An 18,245-nucleotide genomic window follows, 5' to 3' on the forward strand; every position below is an offset into this window, starting at 1 on the left:
ATGTTTCAGTATGTCCATGCTATTGAGATAAAACAATAAAGAATTTATTGTGTTCTCAGGTGTAAATGTGCTAGTCGTTCCCAACTCTAAGGGGCAGTGCTCATCTCCGTTTCAAAGCCGAAGAGCCAGTAATGTCTGAAGACGTCTCGGTGGTCATGTGGCCAGCATGACTAAACACCAAAGATGGATGGAATTCACCCTGTTATGCGGCATTAGGGATTTGAACCGCTGAACTGCTGACCTTTTGATCAACAAGCTCAGCATCTTAGCCACTGAGCCACTGCGTCCCACCTCTCAGGTGTAAAGTACTACATAAAAACTAAATGTATCATTGACTAAATAATGGAACACGTATTATTTAAAAATGCAATTTTATAGTATCTAAGGCAACTTTATTTCTTCAAATCTATTTATACTTGACACCAAGCATTAAACAATCAAATAAAATAACATTGCAACCTCTGCCTCCCCAGACAAACAACAGCTTGGGGGTGGTGGTGGAGGGAGGGATTGCTTTTCAATCCTAGGATCAGTTGGGAGTTTGTTTGTTGTTGTTGTTTTTTGAGCAGCTGTGTTTTACTTAAATTATGAACAATTATTATGAGGTGGGTTTTACTTGGTAGGAAGTTTAAGGGTATTGCAAATAAAAGAGAAGGAAGGCCCTTCTATGTACTTCAGTAACATTGTTATTGGATGTCTTACATTTACATCTTTGTTAGATACAATTACACATACCATGTTTAATACCTATATTAATTTAACTGACATATCAAGGTGTGAGCTCTCCACCTGTTTAATGAACCTGAAGCAATGCTGTCAACCTGTGTCAATGAACTCAGTTACAAACTTCCTGGAAGATGTATGCTTTAATGACATACATACACAGTATGAAAAGAATACATAAAGATAGCAGAATTAAGTCTAATTGCAACTAAAACTGTTTTTCCTGGTTCCTTAGACCTAGTGATGCTTGAATTTCCAGAATTTTTAGACAACATGGCAACAGGACAGAATCCTCACCTAGTACTTTTGAGAGGTATCAGGTTGGGGAAGGCTGGTCAACTGGTAAGCATATTGTTGTGGGTTCACGTTCAAAAGACATGTTTTTATGTTACCTTTGTAAATGATATCATCTGCATATGCCCGTCTTCACTTTGTTACAGGTCTTCTTTTCTGCCCAAGGAGACCTGGTGAATTAGATTTACTCAAACTGAGTAAGATTTCAGTTCCAACTTTTAAAGATGACTGCTACTGTTCAATTGGGAGCAGGCTGGAAATTGCATTTGATTAGCATAAAACTGCATAATTTAGCAGGATTATTGATCCTATTTTTACCTGTGTTTTATCAGTGAGTATTGGTCTTTTTCTGGCCTTAGTTAAAAGTTCTAGCTTCAAACCTCCAAACACCTCAAGACAATGTTGCATAACTTAATGAATAATCAGCACGTGCTATTATTGTGTGTATGTACACCTTTGAGTCAGTGTTGACTATGACTGGTTCCCTACCATTTTCTTGGCAAGATTTTGGAAGCAGTTTGCCATTGCATTCTTCTTAGGGCTGAGAGAGAGAGACAGGCCCAAGGTCAAAACAAGACTAGAGCTCATGGCCTCCAAATTTCTAGCCTGATGTCTTAACCACTACGCCAAACTGGCTCTCTTAATACATGCTGAGATGATATTAATTTTAGTCAGTCCTTCTTTAGTAGGTATCTTTTGGAGCGGAAAAGAGAGGAAGTCAAGAAACATGAGCTGTAATAGAAGTGCAAAGGGATGGAGCTTGCTGTGTGACATCAGGACGCAGGATTTGTTATTTTGCCATTTTCATGGTTAAGATTTTAGCACTCATGCCGTCTCCTCTTCCATTGTGACTCTTTTGCAGCAGCCCAGAGTTTCTTTCACTTTGCCAAGGAAGGAAGTTTCCCTCACAAGCGACATTTTTCTTCCTACGTCTTTTATTTCCCACTATACCTAACTAGTTCTTCTCCCCCACCAACATCCACACACTGTCTGCAAGAAGGCAGGTCTGCCAATCTGACATGTTTTCAGTATGGTCTGCTCTTGGTTGTTGGAAACTGTCCAATAAAATGAACCAGATGCTCCTGCTGAAATCTGCTCTTCTCCTCTAACAACTCAGTCCCAACACAAAAGGAATGGAAGAATAAGAGTTGATCCACTGGAACAGACATTTTGTTAGCTGCCTGGGTGATCACACACAAGCAGGAGAATGATCATATCAAAAAACAGCACGCATCAGTAAACCAAAATGCTGTGGAATGCCTTCCTTCCAGTAAAATTTGATCATCCTTTGGTTCAACAATGATTTTTTGATGTGGAATGACAAGGTATTTCTGTGCTAGAAGGTTGCAGCTGGGTTCATGCCACTGTGTTTCATAAATATGGTGCAAAACAGCACAGACACCAAACACAGAAGCTACATTTTCCTCTCTAGCTGGCAACCGTGCTGTTAAGCACTGCCTGCGGGCCTTCAACCTTGCAAATGCATGTCCCACAACCTCACAGCAGTGATTGAAGATGTACTTGTAATTTAGCTTCCTCCAGTCCAGATAACCTTCAGAAGATTTCATAAGCTAGGCATGAATTGGGCAAGCTTCATCTGCCCACACACATGGGAGAATAAGCACCTTATCAAGTATAATAGTTGGATTAGATGGCACATAGATATTTATGAGACCGCCTTCTGCCACCGAGAGCCTCCCACCGGCCAGTACGCTCCCACAGAGAAGGGCTCCTCAGGGTGCCATCGGCCAAACAATGTCGACTGGCGGCCCCCAGGGGGAGAGCTTTCTCTGTGGGAGCACCTGCCCTCTGAAATGAGCTCCCCTGGGAGATACGGACGATTCCGGATTTACATACTTTCTGCCGGACCCTCAAAACTTTTTTATTTCAACGAGCCAGGCTGGCCTAACTCTCCAATTGTTTAATTTTAATTTTAATTTTAAATGGGATATTTTAATTGTTGGGCCAAATTGTTTAATATATTTTTAAATTGTTTTTAAACTTTGTATTCTATGTTTTTTACTTTTGGCTGTTCACCGCCCTGAGTCCTTTGGGAGAAGGGCGGTATATAAATTTAAATATAAGTAAATAAACAAACAAAAACACCTGAATCCCTTGGTGTACTAAGGTGAATTCCTCATGGTTCTTATCATTCCAGTTCACTTCAATGTTTGTGAAGCAACCAGAAGGATCCACGATCCCTTGAAGGAAGAACTATAACACTTCCTTGTGGTTTGTATCTCGTACCCTTGTCCAGTGGGGGCACAAACTGGTATGCGGCAATCATCCATTGCTACAACAGGGTGGAAAGCCCATCAGTCCAAAGCCATCCATGATCTAGGAATGAAAAGAGAGACCAGCTGAAGTATTAAGGGGGGAAATCAGCAAAGATGCACTCAGGGATGATCTGAGACATTTGGGAGATGCAACTTTAGGAACTTTAGGACACTGAAGACAATATCAAAAATGGGGAAGGGACGACTGAGAGTTGCCACACTGGCACCTTTATGCAGGCAGGAATATGTCAGGTTCAGTTTTGCTTCAAGGGCACTTGCAGAAGGATATTCCTCCCCTGCCCAGCCAACCAACCAACTTTGTCAACCTTGATCATTCATTGGGTGCATTGGAAACATAGCTTCTGGTATGCACCCAAGCAAATGATATCCTTTAGATAGGATAGGATAGGATAGGATAGGATAGGATAGGATAGGATAGGATAGGATAGGATAGGATAGGATAGAATAGAATAGAATAGAATAGAATAGAATAGAATAGAATAGAATAGCATAGCATAGCATAGCATAGAATAGAATTCTTTATTGTCTAAGTGTGATTGGACACACAAGGAATTTGTCTTGGTGCGTACGCTTTCTGTGTACATAAAAGAAAAGAAACATTCATCAAGAATTACAAGGTACAACACTTACTGATAGTCACAGGGAAAAAGAACATGCTCTATGGCAAAGCATACCTCAAGAAAAATCATGCCCACTGTTGATCTCCGAAACACCAAAGTGTTGGGCAACCTCCCTGTAGGAAACCATGGTTGCCAGCCACAGCACAGCAATGGCTACTCGCTTCTGCACAGAGATTGATTAATAATGATTAATGATTAAGTGGATTAATAATGATCAACTGATGGGCCATGTCAAAGAGTGTCTTCCTTGAAGTTCTCTAGCCACTTCTCATCTCCCCATTCCCCCAAGAGGAGGTCCTGCCACCAGTTGGTGTGGATAGAGTAAACCCACTGGGGCCTGGCAGCTGGGGCCCAGGACAACACCCATTGCCATTCTCAAGCGGATAGTTTGTTGAGACCCATGACCAAGAAGCAGTGGACCAGTGGTGGGTTCCAACCGGATTTACTACTGGTTCTCTTCGTGCACGCGCTTCGCACACAATCGTCACCACTACCGGCTCAGCCAAACCGGGCGGAATCGGGAGGAACCCACCACTGCAGTGGACCTCTCTGCAACCAGTTCAGCAAGGCCCAGAGATTCCTGGTCGCTAGGACGAATCTGGCATATCTTTCCATAAGGGTGGAAGTACTTTACAGGCTAACTAGGAGCGCAGGGGTGTCGGAGGAAACAGCACAAAGGTCCTGGGGAAGTACCATTGTTCTGTTTTGAGCTGAAAAGTGCTAAGGAGGCATCTCAGAGAAGCTAGAAAAGGGGGCGGTGTGGAGAGACAGAAACTGGGGGAAGAAAAAAGGTATCTTTGATTGGGTAGATTCCACTGACGCACCCTTGGTAAACAAGTCTCTTTCTCCCTTTTGCTACCAACTTGCATCTTCGCAAGCCACGGAAAACTGGAGGAACTTCAGAGAGAAAGCGATCTAGAAAAGGACTGGGCGCTCGCACGGACGAGAAGGCCTCCAGAAAGAGGCGAAGCCGCTGGGATCAGTCCGCGAGCGCCCTCCCTCTCTGGGTTGGCGCCCGGTTTGGAGGATTCGTCGAGCCCCCGCCCCGTCTGCTGCAGCCCTGGATGGGACGGCGGCGAGAAGTGGGATTGACTGACCTGGAGCTGGCGGTCGCCGAACTCAATGTGGCAAGTTAGTAAAGCGCTTGGCGATCGAGGGGAGGGAAAGAGGGCCGGGTGTAGGAAGGACAAAATTGAGGTGAAGGAAAGGCCGGAGGGAGGACTCGCACAACTGGAGCAACGTCCGGCGCCCTTCCTATTTGTGGTGTCCGTGTCACGGCAGGCGAGGTTCAGCCCGAGCGATCAAGCCTGTTCTTTAAGCGTTGAGATGCGGCGACCACTCGATCCCCTCTGGAATCTCGCAAGATCCGTCCCAGTCCCCTCCCAAGCCGGTTAAATAACAGCCCTGTGCTACTTCCCCTTTTGCTGTAGAGCAAGAGCTGCTGCTGCTGTCAAACCAAATACCGGCCCCATTTCCAAATTCGGATTATGGTTCTCCAGTGGATTTATTTCGTAGTAAACCTTTTTAGAACCGGCACGCAAAAAAATGTTTTGCTTCGTTTGGTCTAGTCCAGGGGTCTCCAAACTTGGCAACTTTAAGACTGGTGGACTTCAACTCTGGGAGTTCAAGTCCATCAGTCTTAAAGTTGCCAAGGTTGGAGACCCCTGGACTAGTCAAATAGATTAAATCAAGTCATTAACATGAGGGTCCGTGCCTGGTAGACTTTGGACAACTTTGGATAGCGCGTCATTAGTGCTTGCCTTCCCTAATACGCTTTCGGTACCGATTCTTCTTTTTTCTAAAATGCTGCGAAATGGAACAGGAAGGAAAGGTTTTGGATTATTTATTAATTCGTTTTATTTATAATTAATCAAATTTGTATAGCTACCCATTTTACCCAAGGCTACTCTTGGCTTCTCCACTCTCCCATTAGCTGTTTGCAAGAGTGCAAACAAGTTAATCTGAGGACAAGCCCCAGAGTTTAGGGATAAAACTAATTATATATCCAGGGTTCAATTATAATTAACTCGATGGACATTCTGTTGAGATTAAGGCTATGATATAGAAGGGATACAACACGTGCCGTGGCCCTGATAACAATCCTCAGGTTCTTATTTTTGTGTATGTGTGCCTTTAGTTTTAACTCCTGAGGACTAAATGGACAAGTCTATGCAGTTTGCTGGCAGTGCTTTTAGAAGTGGTTGGTTTACCCTTATGTTCTTCCAGGGGCTGAGAGAGAGGGACTGGCCACAAATTACCCCACTGCCATGTGGACCTAGTTCACAATCTCTTGGATTTCTTCAGTGCCTTTAACCACTACACCATCCTGGCTGTCCTTAGATCCAGACCAAACCCAAAGACTATATTGGCCTAGGAAACATTGACATACTTCCAGTGTCTGGATTGGTCTCTGATTTGTTGCCTTCCTTCCCATTTTTAGCCTAGGTTTGTTGGGAAAGATCATTCTCTTCCCCTTCCCCTTATCCCAGTGATGGATAACCTTTTCCGGACTAAGTGCCCAAAGTGCGTTTGCGTGCAAATGCATGTGTGCGTGCTCAAAACCCCAAATGCAATGCGTGCATGGCCCCCCACATGTGCCCCACCCCTGCATATGCGCACACAGCCCCCACGCATGCGCCCTACCCCCCATGCATGCGTGGCAGAGACCCGACAACCAGCTGGCCAGTGGGAGGCAAGTGCGCATGCATGGCAGAGCTGAACTCGGGCAACGGCTCACGTGCCCACAGTGAGGGCACTGCGTGCCACTTGTGGCAAGCGTGCCATAGGTTCGCCAACATGGCCTTATCCCTTCCAGTTTCTCAAGCAGGCTGCTTTTCTCCCTTTTTCTCTCCTTCATTCTTTCACATACAGAGTTAGATTCCTAAGGATGGAAACGCCACACTCTCTGCCTGCCGTGCTGCTCCTGCTGCTGTGCACAGGAGCAGCTGCCTTCCGGATATGTGCCTTCAACGCTCAACGCTTTGCTGAAGGAAAGGTGAACAAACCTAGAGTCGTGGACATACTTGTCAAGGTAAGTGGCAAGGTAGCACATGAGTCCCCAGCTATTTCCTTCCCCTTTCTCTTTCTAACCCTTGATAAGAAAAAAATATGGAAAACTAATTTCTTTTGCTTCTTTTAAAAAATTAAATTAAATTTCTAGCCCTTATGAAGGTATTGGTAAAGTCTGAAATATCCGTTCAGAGCTTGAAATCAGTACAATGGGACTGACTTCTCATGTCTATCAGAAGCAAGTCAACTCTCCAAATACAAAACAAGTGAAAACTGGTTTAATTAGCATAAAATGGAAAAGGCTGCAAAATTAGGAGCCTTGGAATTATTTTCTTTCATCTTCACAAGAATTAATTATGTTACGCAACAAGGCTTGTATATTTGAATGCTGTTTACAAGCATATATACACTTTTTAAAATTAAAATGGTGTAAAAGAGGAAGGCTTAAAACGTTATCATAGGCTAGCTGTAGGAAGGTAGTCTGCTTGTATTTGGGTGGCAAACAATAGCAGACATGGGCTCACATGAAAAATTAATGTTTGGATTTAAAAAAAAACACCAAGTATGTCAGGTGAATACATCATGGTAGATTTGTCCAGATGATATATTAAACTCTTAAGCTGGGCTAACCAAATATAATTGCTGTATTCTCATATGATACAAAACCCAAACAAATAAGTCACTTCTTTGTGGTTGAATGTGATGGCCTGGTTTACCCAAAATGACAAGTCAACTAGGCTCCCATGAAATGCCAAACCACAACCCTTCTACCATGCTCTGGCCTAGTTTATCCTCTGGAAACTAAGCTTGGGAAAAATTATTACATCCTATGCATCCTGTAGAAATCCCAGTGAGGCCATGATATCAGCTCTCAAATTATGTGTCTTATGTAGTTGACATCAATTGCCTCATGGCATGAATAAGTGCATAATTTGCATCATATGTGCAATTATGCCATAATGTGCCTCATGCCCAGAGCTCTGGATGTTCATGTACCAATACTAGAAGTCCATTTTAAGTGAAGAAGAGTTGGGTACATAACAATTCTTGATTCCCTTGTTATTCATCACTACCCATAATACAATTCCTTCTTCAAATTAGAAATAAGCTAAATTGGGCTTATTTCTAATTGAGTTAAGCTAAGAGAAAAGCAATGGGAGCAGCTGGCAGCTATGTTCCTCTCCATCCTTCATGCCTGATACATGAACTCATTTCGCTGCTTTTGCTGACTTTCAGGACAAGCTGCAATCAGTCATAGCGAGCTCATCCCCAAAGAAAATTCAAAGGGATCCAAAGGGGTTAATTCTATTACTCTGTTCTATTCCCTTCTCCCTTCTCTACAGATCTTGGCTCGCTGTGATATCTCAGTCTTACAAGAAGTGATGGATGCAAAAGGAAAGGCAGTGCCTGCTTTGATGAATGCCTTGCACCAGTGAGTCTGAGGGCTGCACAAGAAACATGATCCCAAAAGATCAGAGGGACATAAATAGATGAGCAGTCAGGGGCGGCCGAGAATTTGGAGTGATCAGAGGCAGGAAAGGAAAGTGGAAAGGATCCATTGAGGCAGGAAAGGTAGTCCAGATAGTTGAAGAAGACAAGTAGCAATTGCCTTTCTCCTTATGGTGTAACGTAGTCTGGATTGCCGGGGGGGGGGGGGGAAAGCATGGAAAATCTGATCAGGAGAAATAAAGTTAACAGAATAACAGAGTTAGAAGGGACCTCTTGCTCAAGGAGGAAACCCAATGCCATTTCAGACAAATGGTTGCCCAATTTTTTCATAAAAACCTCCAGAGTCGGAGCACCCACAACTTCTGGAGGCAAGCTGTTCCACTAATTAATTGTTCTAACTATCAGGAAATTTCTCCTTATTTCTAGTTGCTTCTCTCCTTTATTAGTTTCCACCCATTGCTTCTTGTCCTATCCTCTGGTACTTTGGAGAATAGCTTGACTCCCTCTTCTTTGTGGCAGCCCCTGAGATATTGGAACAGTGCTATCATATCACCCCTAGTCCTCCTTTTCATTACCCATTTAAAGTTAAAACAGCTCCTCCCTAGCAATTGCAGCAATATCATTTTAGACATATTCAAATAGTTGTTTTAGCTTGGCAAGATCAGGAGATTATCTAAGGGTAAAAATTTCCTCACCTTTCCATAGCCATGTACTTGTTTGTTCAGCAAATATAGCATGCTTAAATCCTATGGGATTTTCTTCCCCCAGGTTTGATGACCTACACAGCTACAGTTACCTCACCAGCCCTTTGCTGGGGCGTGGAAATTATCAAGAACGATATGTATACATATACAGGTATATTCACTTAGTCCAACTACTTGTAGCAACATTTATGATTGGGTCTACATGTGTTATTGAACATAAGGATAATAATGATGTCACCATATTTTTATAGCATCTGTCACAGATCCATTCTAATTCTGAATTCCTAAAGCTGGGTTATTTTTTGTGGGAACCAGATCAGGCCTTTGAGATGACCTTGGCTAACACACATGGGTATGCTCACATACAAGCATTCCAAATCCATTTATTTTATTTGTTTTCATACCACATGTATACTCCATCTCAACATACATATTCACAATCTATTCTCTATCCATGTCTCATCCATCTATCAAACTATTATACCTATCTATCTATCTATCTATCTATCTATCTATCTATCTATCTATCTATCTATCTATCATCTGTCTCTATCCATCTATCCATCCACATTTCATTGTTTCCTCTGTCACCTGCAGTCATGGATTAGCATACAGATCCATCCACCACCATGATTCACTTCCAAACATTAATAAATGCCTTCCGAGTCATACATCTGCTATTTCCCAACTATCATCCTTTAAACACATTAAGAGTCACCCATGGCCTTAAAATTGGAGGAACCCAAGCTTAAGAAACTGTAAGATTCCACAAACTTCACATCTAGCAAGGTCTCACAATGTAAATTGCAGGAGGTGAAAATAATTTGGATTTATGGGCCTAGCTAGCATAAGCCCACGAGGGAGATCTTGTGGCACAGGGTTGCTTATAGATCCCATGTGACCAATCCTTGTCTTCAAATAATCTGCTTTTATTGGTAGAAGGATAAAGGACAAAGCAATGTGCTAGGACTTGTCAGCAAGTGATGCCTTATAATTTATAACCCCACCAATTCCCCCTTCATAATGCATAATCCATTAAGCAGAGCACACAATATACCCATAAAAGATAGTTTCTTATAAGATCTAAAATATGGGTGAAAAAAATAAAAGTGACCAAATCAGCAGAGCTACCGAATCAATACAATCTTAATCCCTTCTTTACTTGTAAACATGCAGTGGTCCATCCAAGGTAGGTGGAGGAATGGAAAGCCAGAAAAATCAATGGGAACACAAAAGGTACGGCAAAGAGAAATGGAATCCTTCCCCCATTGCACAACCAAGGAAAATTCTTTTGGAGCTAGGAAGAGAAATCCAGCTTGGAGAAAAATCTATTGTTGGGTCTTTAACAGTAACTTTCATCCCCATCCTGGGACCAAGCCTGTTTTCCTGTGTTTTCCACTTCCTGTAGGAACCAGAAGATTCAGATACTGGATTACTATACATATGAAGACCTGCATCCAGACCGACCTGATGTCTTTGCTCGTGAACCCTTTATCGCCCGTTTCAGCATGGCAAACAAAGGTGAAATCCTATATTATAAATGAGATTTCGTTTCCAACAAGAATAATCCAGATCTCTGGAGGGGAATGATCCAGAGCAAAGTTACTAGCATTTTTTTCTTAGGCCCCACTTCAAAGACTCCTGCTGTTCTAGAGGATTATAAGCACCAAGATGTTCTGATCCAGAAATCTCTATTGTCCAGTCCTCTATTGCTCAGGGACGACTCACACCCTGGTCAGCACATCTTTACCCTCCTACCATTGGGAAGGAGATATAGAAGCATAGCCAGCCGCACCTACAGGCTGAAGAACAGTTTTTATCTGTGGGCTGTCAGACTCCTGAATGCGAAATAACCAGTGGGGGAATTCAATTTTTTTTACTACCGGTTCTGTGGGCGTGGCTTGGTGGGCATGGCATGGCATGGCTTGGTGGGCGTGGCTTGGTGGGTGTGGCTTGGTGGGCATGGCAGGGAAAGGATACTGTAAAATCTCCATTCCCTCCCCACTCCAGGGGAAGGTTACTGCAAAATCCCCATTTCTTCCTGATCAGCTGGGACTCTGGAGACAGAGAATAGATGGGGGTGGGGCCAGTCAGAGGTGGTATTTACCGGTTCTCTGAACTACTCAAAATTTTCACTATTGGTTCTCCAGAACTGGTCAGAACCTGCTGAATACCACCTCTGGGAATAACATCATAACTATGTAGTATGATGAACTTGCAGGGCCGGTGCAATGTGTGACATGTTCATACTGGTGCAGTAGGACTGAGTGTTTGTTAATATGATTTATTGCATTAGGGATTTTCTGTCTTCATTATGAGTTGTATTGTGTTGGAGGGGTGCACTGAGAGAGCTCCACCAATTTCTTTGTTCATATATTGTGCAATGACAATAAAGGTTGTTGTTGTCGTATTGTTATTACCACCAAGATGTTCTGACCCAGAAATCTCTATTGTCCAGTCTAATTGGATCCAGGGACAAATTTAGAAAACGAGTCAGTAGCAGGGGTTATCATAAAATGGCAAAGAAATGACTGCTCTACAAGCAATATACAAGATAGTGGTTGAGTAAGTGGGGACCTCAAATGCCTAATGACATATCCACCCCTTCCCCCCACAAATAACAAAACATCAATTTAATAGAATGCAAATTTCAGGTGACAGACAAGATTTTTTTGTTTTTAAATTTGATTTATATGCCGCCCTTCTCCGGAGACTCAGGGCGGCTTACAATGCGTTAAGCAATAGCCTTCATTCTTTTGTATATTTTATACAAAGTCAGCTTATTGCCCCCACAAACTGGGTCCTCATTTCACCTACCTTAGAAAGGATGGAAGGCTGAGTCAACCTTGAGCCTTGGAGAGATTCGAACCAGCAGAAATTGCAGGCAGCTGTGTTAATAACAGGGTGCATTAAACCACTGTACTATCAAGGCTCTTTATTTAGCCTAGAAGCTTACTGAGTACAAGATAACAATTGGATCTCAGCCTGCATTGTTAGCTTGTATACACACCTTCACAAAGCACAACATAATTATATTTATTCTGGAGAAGGAAAACTAATCATCCTTGGCAAATACTGATATTTCCCTCACCCTTAAATCCCCCAGGCAAATCACACCACACGATAACAATAATGGAAACAGAACAAGAACTTCTACTGACACCTAATGCCACCAGTTAGCAAGACAATTGTTTTTTTTTTTATATACAAATTGCAATGTTTGTTTCCATTTTTTAATGCAATATAATTTGAGTAGGAGACCTAGCATGCTGGAAGGTGAGTTGGCTCTCCCTGCTGCCTCATGTTCTTTCTTTCCTTTCCCAAGAATTTTCCTGGATCATGTAGAGCAGTGGGTGGGGACCCTTTGCTTTCCAGCACCTCTGGCCAGAGTTTTTTTAAAAAGAAGAGTTTCAAAGTTTTTATTATTCATATTTTATTATTCATATTTATTTATTTATTTTATTATTCATATTTCTATGCCGCCCACTCTCCAAGGACTCTGGGTGGCTTACACCAAAGACAGTATACTAAATAGCATATTGCCCCCAACAATCTGGGTCCTCATTTTACCCACCTCGGAAGGATGGAAGGCTGAATCAACCTTGAGCCAGTGAGATTTGATCCACTGATCTGCTGAACTAGCAGTCAGCTGAAGTAGCTGCAGTACTGCACCCTAACCACTGCGCCAACTCATCTCAAATTTCCTATGATACCTGCATTCAAAGGTTTGTTTCAAGTCTGATCAGAATAACCAGGGGAGAGTAAACAGAGGTTCCAAAGCTTAGTTTTCTTCTCGCTTTTGTGGCTGAATGTGTTTCTTTACTTTTTAAAATTTATCCTGTACTGACTGCCCAGGTACCTCAGTGGTTCATAACAATAATGTGTTGAGTTTGGTTTCCAGATTGAGTGGCTAATCCTTATAGTTCTCTTTTTCTATTTGCGCTTCTCTCAAGAGCTTCCAGAGCTGGTGCTGATCCCACAACACACGATGCCATCCAAGGCAGAAGCTGAAATTGATGCTCTCTATGATGTTTTCCTGAATGTTCAAGAACGCTGGGCCACAGAGGTATGTCAGTGAAACAATATATTTCTTGGCATCTATTTATTGATTTATATCTCACTTTTATTTGTACAAATCAAGGTGGCATACATTATGCCCCCTTCTCCTATTTTCCCCATCACAACAACCCTGTAGGGTTGGACTGAGAGAGATAGACTGGCCCAAAGTCACCCAGCTGGCTTCCATGCCATTTCTCCGATTCTACTCCAGCCTTTTATCTGTCACTCCAACCTGGTTCTCAATATAAAAGTGTTTTGTTATTGTCTTTTTGAAGATGTTTTCCCCCCCCTTCCCAGTTTAGCCTACAATCTTGGGGTTTCCTGGTGGTCTTCCATCCATGTTCTAATGAGGCCCCACCCTGGTTATTTTTCCAAGGTCAGCCATGTGCTGCCCCTTGCTGATATCAAATGCTACGTATTATTCTCGTAAAACAGCATCACATTGCTAGGTGAAGATCTGCCAGTAATAGCTGCAGCTGAGATAATGCTAAGTCGCTAATTTTATTTATTTGATTTGTTTAGTAGATTAATTCTACTAGTAACTTAACTGATTTCTGAAAGATCGGATGTTATTTCTCTTCCTTCCCACACAGGACATGATTTTCTTGGGTGATTTCAATGCAGACTGTGGATATGTGGCCAAGAAACGTTGGAAAGACATCCGCCTGCGCCAGAAACCTGACTTTCATTGGCTCATTGGAGACCAAGCTGACACCACTGTTCGAGAGAAAACCCGCTGTGCCTATGACAGGTGAGATCAGGACTGCTTGGGCACAGGACTTTGGCTCTGAAGGGCAGAGTGCTACTCATCAGGAGGGCCCAAATGCAGTAGGGTTCCCTTATCATGAAAAAAACAGGAGCTTATAAGATCCTAACTTTTTAGAGTTATTATTTCATTGGATCACCAGCAGGATCCAGCATCCTAGGCTTGGCTCAGGGAAACTTGTTGCCAGATCCATCCTGCTAATAATCCATTTCTTCTTCCCAACAGGATTGTGATTCATGGTGAACGTTGCCTAGGTGCTGTTGTGCCTGGATCAGCTCGGCCATTTGATTTCCCCAAGGAATTTGGACTTTCTGAGGAAGAGGTATCAGTCACTTTTGGAAGGGAGACAGAAATGATGTAACTACATTCAGAAGAAAAAACTGTTTATTTCTTTGTCTAGTCAGTTTTGTCTCTAAAAAGGGGATGAAAAGCAACTTTCCAAAAAGCCAAGGAAGTACAGAAAACATAACAAGGGTAATTTGTGTTAGTAAGATTACATAACTGCAATAAATAAAAGAGCAGGATAATATTGTGCAGCCCCAAAATACAAAATTTAATTATATTGAAAGCACAGTGAAATTTTTCTAAAAAAGAGGAAAATCTTTATATATCAAATATATGTTTAAAGATGGATATATATATATATATATATATATATATATATATATATATATATATATATATATATTTGATTTATATGCCGCCCTTCTCCGGAGACTCAGGGCGGCTTACAATGCGTTAAGCAATAGCCTTCATACTTTTGTATATTTATACAAAGTCAGCTTATTGCCCCCACAAACTGGGTCCTCAATTTACCTACCTTAGAAAGGATGGAAGGCTGAGTCAACCTTGAGCCTGGCGAGATTCGATCTTACTTTAATTGCAGACAGCTGGTGTTCAATTACAGTGCTCTGTCTGTTGAGCTATCCAGGTTCCTATATTCCTATATATCATCATCATCATCATCATTTATTAAACTGTATGCTGCTGGACTCACAATGACTCTGGGCTGCCAATCCTCAGCACAACAGACAGGAAAATCATACATAAGATGTAATTTTTTCAAATAACTTGATCTGAAACTACTTACCGGCAGTAGAGAAATGGTGCTTTGAATAGAGCTCAGAAACAATGTATGATGCTTTAAGAGAGCAGTTTAGTGGAGAAAAGGGCATACATGGCAACACATTAAGTCACAGTGTGGCCAATAAGATTTTGGCTTACTTTGTTGTGCAAACCTTTTATCCACAAAATAAAGGTAAAGATCACCATGTGACCTTTTGGCATTGTGGGTACCAACCTCAGGTTTGATTCAAAAATTTTGTAGTCTAGGCACTAGTTCTCTGTACTAAGATAGGAGAAAGATATTTAAAGAGGGATGTTTAAATCACAAGAAACTGGAAACTCAATCCCTGAACAACATTTCTGTTAAATGTCAAGATATGCTACATGACCCCCATAACTAAATCATATAATGTCTGAGAGATTATCTGCTTCTTCTCTTATTTTTTCTTCTTCATTTAAGTTCCAGTTGCAAGACCTTTCTCAATGATTAGGTTGATTTGGGATGATGGAAGCTATAATCCCACATCTCTGAAAAGCACTGGTGTGGGAAGGATTGGGCTAAAGTGATGAACTGGTGATGAAGGCATTTCTTCCCTTGGGTTCAGAGCAGAAAATAGGAACATTTCCATTTCTAATCCTTTTTTCTCTCTCTTCACTTTCCAGGCCTTAGAGATCAGTGATCATTATCCTGTAGAGGTGGAACTTGGCTCATCCTGTAAGAAGCTCCAGCCAGCTAGTTTAGCTGGTCTTGTGTTGCTGACCATAGTTGTGACATCAGACTCAAGATGTGGCATCTGAAGGAAGAAGATGGCTGTTGTGCTAGTCCTAGAATTAGATATAGATGGAGGCCTACCCAAAAGGGTACTTATTATTTTCACAAGAGCACTTGAATCAGTTATGTTGACTAGATTCAGCTTCCATCTATGGTGAATCCCTGATGTTCAGACAGTAAGTTTTGGGAAAGCCTGGGAAATGGATCCCTCCTCAGTCAACAGGAGTGCTGATTTACCACCAGTTTATCAAGTACTTAGGAGGTGAGGGCTTGACAGCACAAGGAAACAACAGCCAATGACTTAATAGCCGGCCATCAACACCCCAGTCGACAACTAAAAAGCTACATACAACCAGGCACCATATAAATACCACACAGAGAACAACCCAAAGTACACACTCTACTAGGGAGACATTCCCTGAGGATGAGCTCCAACACAAGTCTGAAAGCTTGGAAGACTAAACCACTGCTCCCAGTGACCAACCCAGATTGGATCCTGTAAAAGTAGGTTCTCCCCAAAGTACCTACTTTTGGATTGATCCTTCTCATCAAGATTGTCAAAAGGACCCTTCAGGCAGTAAAAATGTATAAGGTTTTCTCATTCAGTTGAGCCTTGTTGTTTGGGCAAAGACTCTTTGAGTTTGGGTATCTCCTCATATTCTTGAATATCCTCACATGCTGACTTCTTGATTCTGCTTCCTGATTGTACTTTGGCTCAACTACCTCAGGGATCCTGAATACTGGATAGGGTCTGTCTCACTTTTGCCTTTTGTCAGAAACTCAGCCTTGTTGTCAGGTTACAAAGAGGGCTTCCCTGGGCCAGACTCATGATCTAAGTTCAAAAATTCAGCAGGACCTTCCTCAAAGATATGTATGTATTGTAGCTTGTACGTTATCATTGGTTGCTCCTTTGTCCTATATTTTCTCTATGTTCTGTTATACAGAAAATGGACTAACTATCCATTAATATATGGATTTTAAAAAAACCTTTCCAGTGAAGTTCATGGGAAGAAAACGTTTCATGCCAGTTCTGGGGCTGCTATGAAAATATATTTTTTTCAATGGGACTATGGAGAAATACAAGATGCAATGAAAATCAGCTCCTCTATTGTGGTGCTGCCTACACCCATATTTTTGGATGTTGTGATGGAAGATCTAATCTGGAGAAACAATCATGCTGGCAAACGATTTTGCTGTAATGTTTTGCAAGTGATAAACACCAGTGGTGGGTTCTGACCGGCTTTACTACCGGTTCTCTTTGAGCATGCGCTTCACTGTTCAAAGTTACAATGGCACTGAAGAAAGTGATTTATGATTGGTTTTCTCATGACTGTTATAGCATTCCCCATGGTCATGCAATAAAAATGTGGATGCTTGGCAACTGGCATGTATTTATGACAGTTGCACTTTCCTGGGGTCATATGAGCATCTTTTCTAACCTTCCCAGCTGGCTTCTGACAAGCAAAATCAATGAGGGAAGCCAGATTCGTTTAACAACTGCATGATTCACATAACAACTGTGGCATAAAAAGGGGTGCAACTCGCTTAATAACTGTCTTGCTTGGCAATGGAAATGTTGACTTAATTATGGTGATAGAACAAAAATTACCAGTAGTCTCCCTTCTTTAGTAGCCAAACAGAGAATCTGGATACTAAAAAAAAAAGGTGGACAGTGAATAACAAGGAATGTAAATATCAGCATAGAATCATGGGAATAGGATCAGTGGTGGGTTTCAAATTTTTTTACTACCAGTTCTGTGGGTGTGGCTTGGTGGGCATGGCAGGGGAAGGATACTGTAAAACCTCCATTCCCACCCCACTCCAGGGGAAGGTTACTGCAAAATCCCCATTTCCTTCTGATCAGCTGGGACTTGGGAGGCAGAGAATAGATGGGGGTGGGACCAGTCAGAATTTTTACTACCAGTTCTCCGAACTACTCAAAATTTCCGCTACTGGTTCTCCAAAACTGGTCAGAATCTGCTGAAACACACCTCTGAATAGGATACTTGATATTTTTCTTCTTGACTCAGGGAACATTTCATAAAAGAATTATGTATATGTTTTTTTTTGTGTGTGTGTGATTCCAATCTATCCTTCCGAGCAGTGGGGATTCATTTTGTACAGAATAAATATTATATAATTTTACAGCACAATATAAACTATACCAATATCTGAAAATTGGCAGCAAAAATAGCATTGACATTTGCATGTTGAAGTTCAGTTCCCTGGCTTGCTTAAAAAAAAAAAATCTAGGCCTAAATAAGTAGGGATAAACCTGTGAGCAGAATTTTCCATATGACTCAGTAAGTTTCCTAAGTCCTTCATTTATTCTTTTAATATGCATCTTCATGATAGATCTGTCATGATAAAGGAAAACTTTAGAAGACTTTAGATTATTATATGAAAAAAAATCCTTAATGCATTTCTGATGATTCATGTACTGTATTGCAGTGCTTTCTGCACTTTTATCGCTCCCTAAACTTAAGC

At 41.8% G+C, this 18,245-nt stretch overlaps 1 protein-coding gene and 1 long non-coding RNA gene across 2 annotated transcripts; one reads left to right on the top strand and one right to left on the bottom strand.

The window, feature by feature from the left end:
• Nucleotides 1-3,328: 3,328 nt before the first annotated feature.
• LOC139312927 (uncharacterized) lies at nt 3,329-5,117 on the bottom strand. Its single transcript, XR_011600045.1, has 3 exons — nt 5,032-5,117; nt 3,989-4,097; nt 3,329-3,354 (listed from the first exon to the last, which is right to left on the bottom strand). It is a non-coding gene; the product is annotated as an uncharacterized lncRNA (long non-coding RNA).
• On the top strand, nt 5,031-17,935 carry DNASE1L1 (deoxyribonuclease 1 like 1). Its single transcript, XM_070938144.1, has 9 exons — nt 5,031-5,065; nt 6,806-6,965; nt 8,287-8,375; nt 9,161-9,247; nt 10,505-10,617; nt 13,050-13,162; nt 13,749-13,906; nt 14,147-14,243; nt 15,650-17,935. Exons 2-9 carry the CDS (start codon nt 6,822-6,824, stop codon nt 15,782-15,784), a joined length of 936 nt encoding a protein of 311 aa, XP_070794245.1. The 5' UTR covers nt 5,031-5,065; nt 6,806-6,821; the 3' UTR covers nt 15,785-17,935.
• The last annotated feature ends 310 nt before the right edge of the window (nt 17,936-18,245 follow it).

The sequence above is a fragment of the Pituophis catenifer genome, unplaced genomic scaffold (assembly GCF_029215685.1).
Source record: "Pituophis catenifer annectens isolate HBS135680 unplaced genomic scaffold, rPitCat1.0.hap2 SCAF_2, whole genome shotgun sequence".
Classification (NCBI taxonomy): Eukaryota; Metazoa; Chordata; class Lepidosauria; order Squamata; family Colubridae; genus Pituophis; species Pituophis catenifer.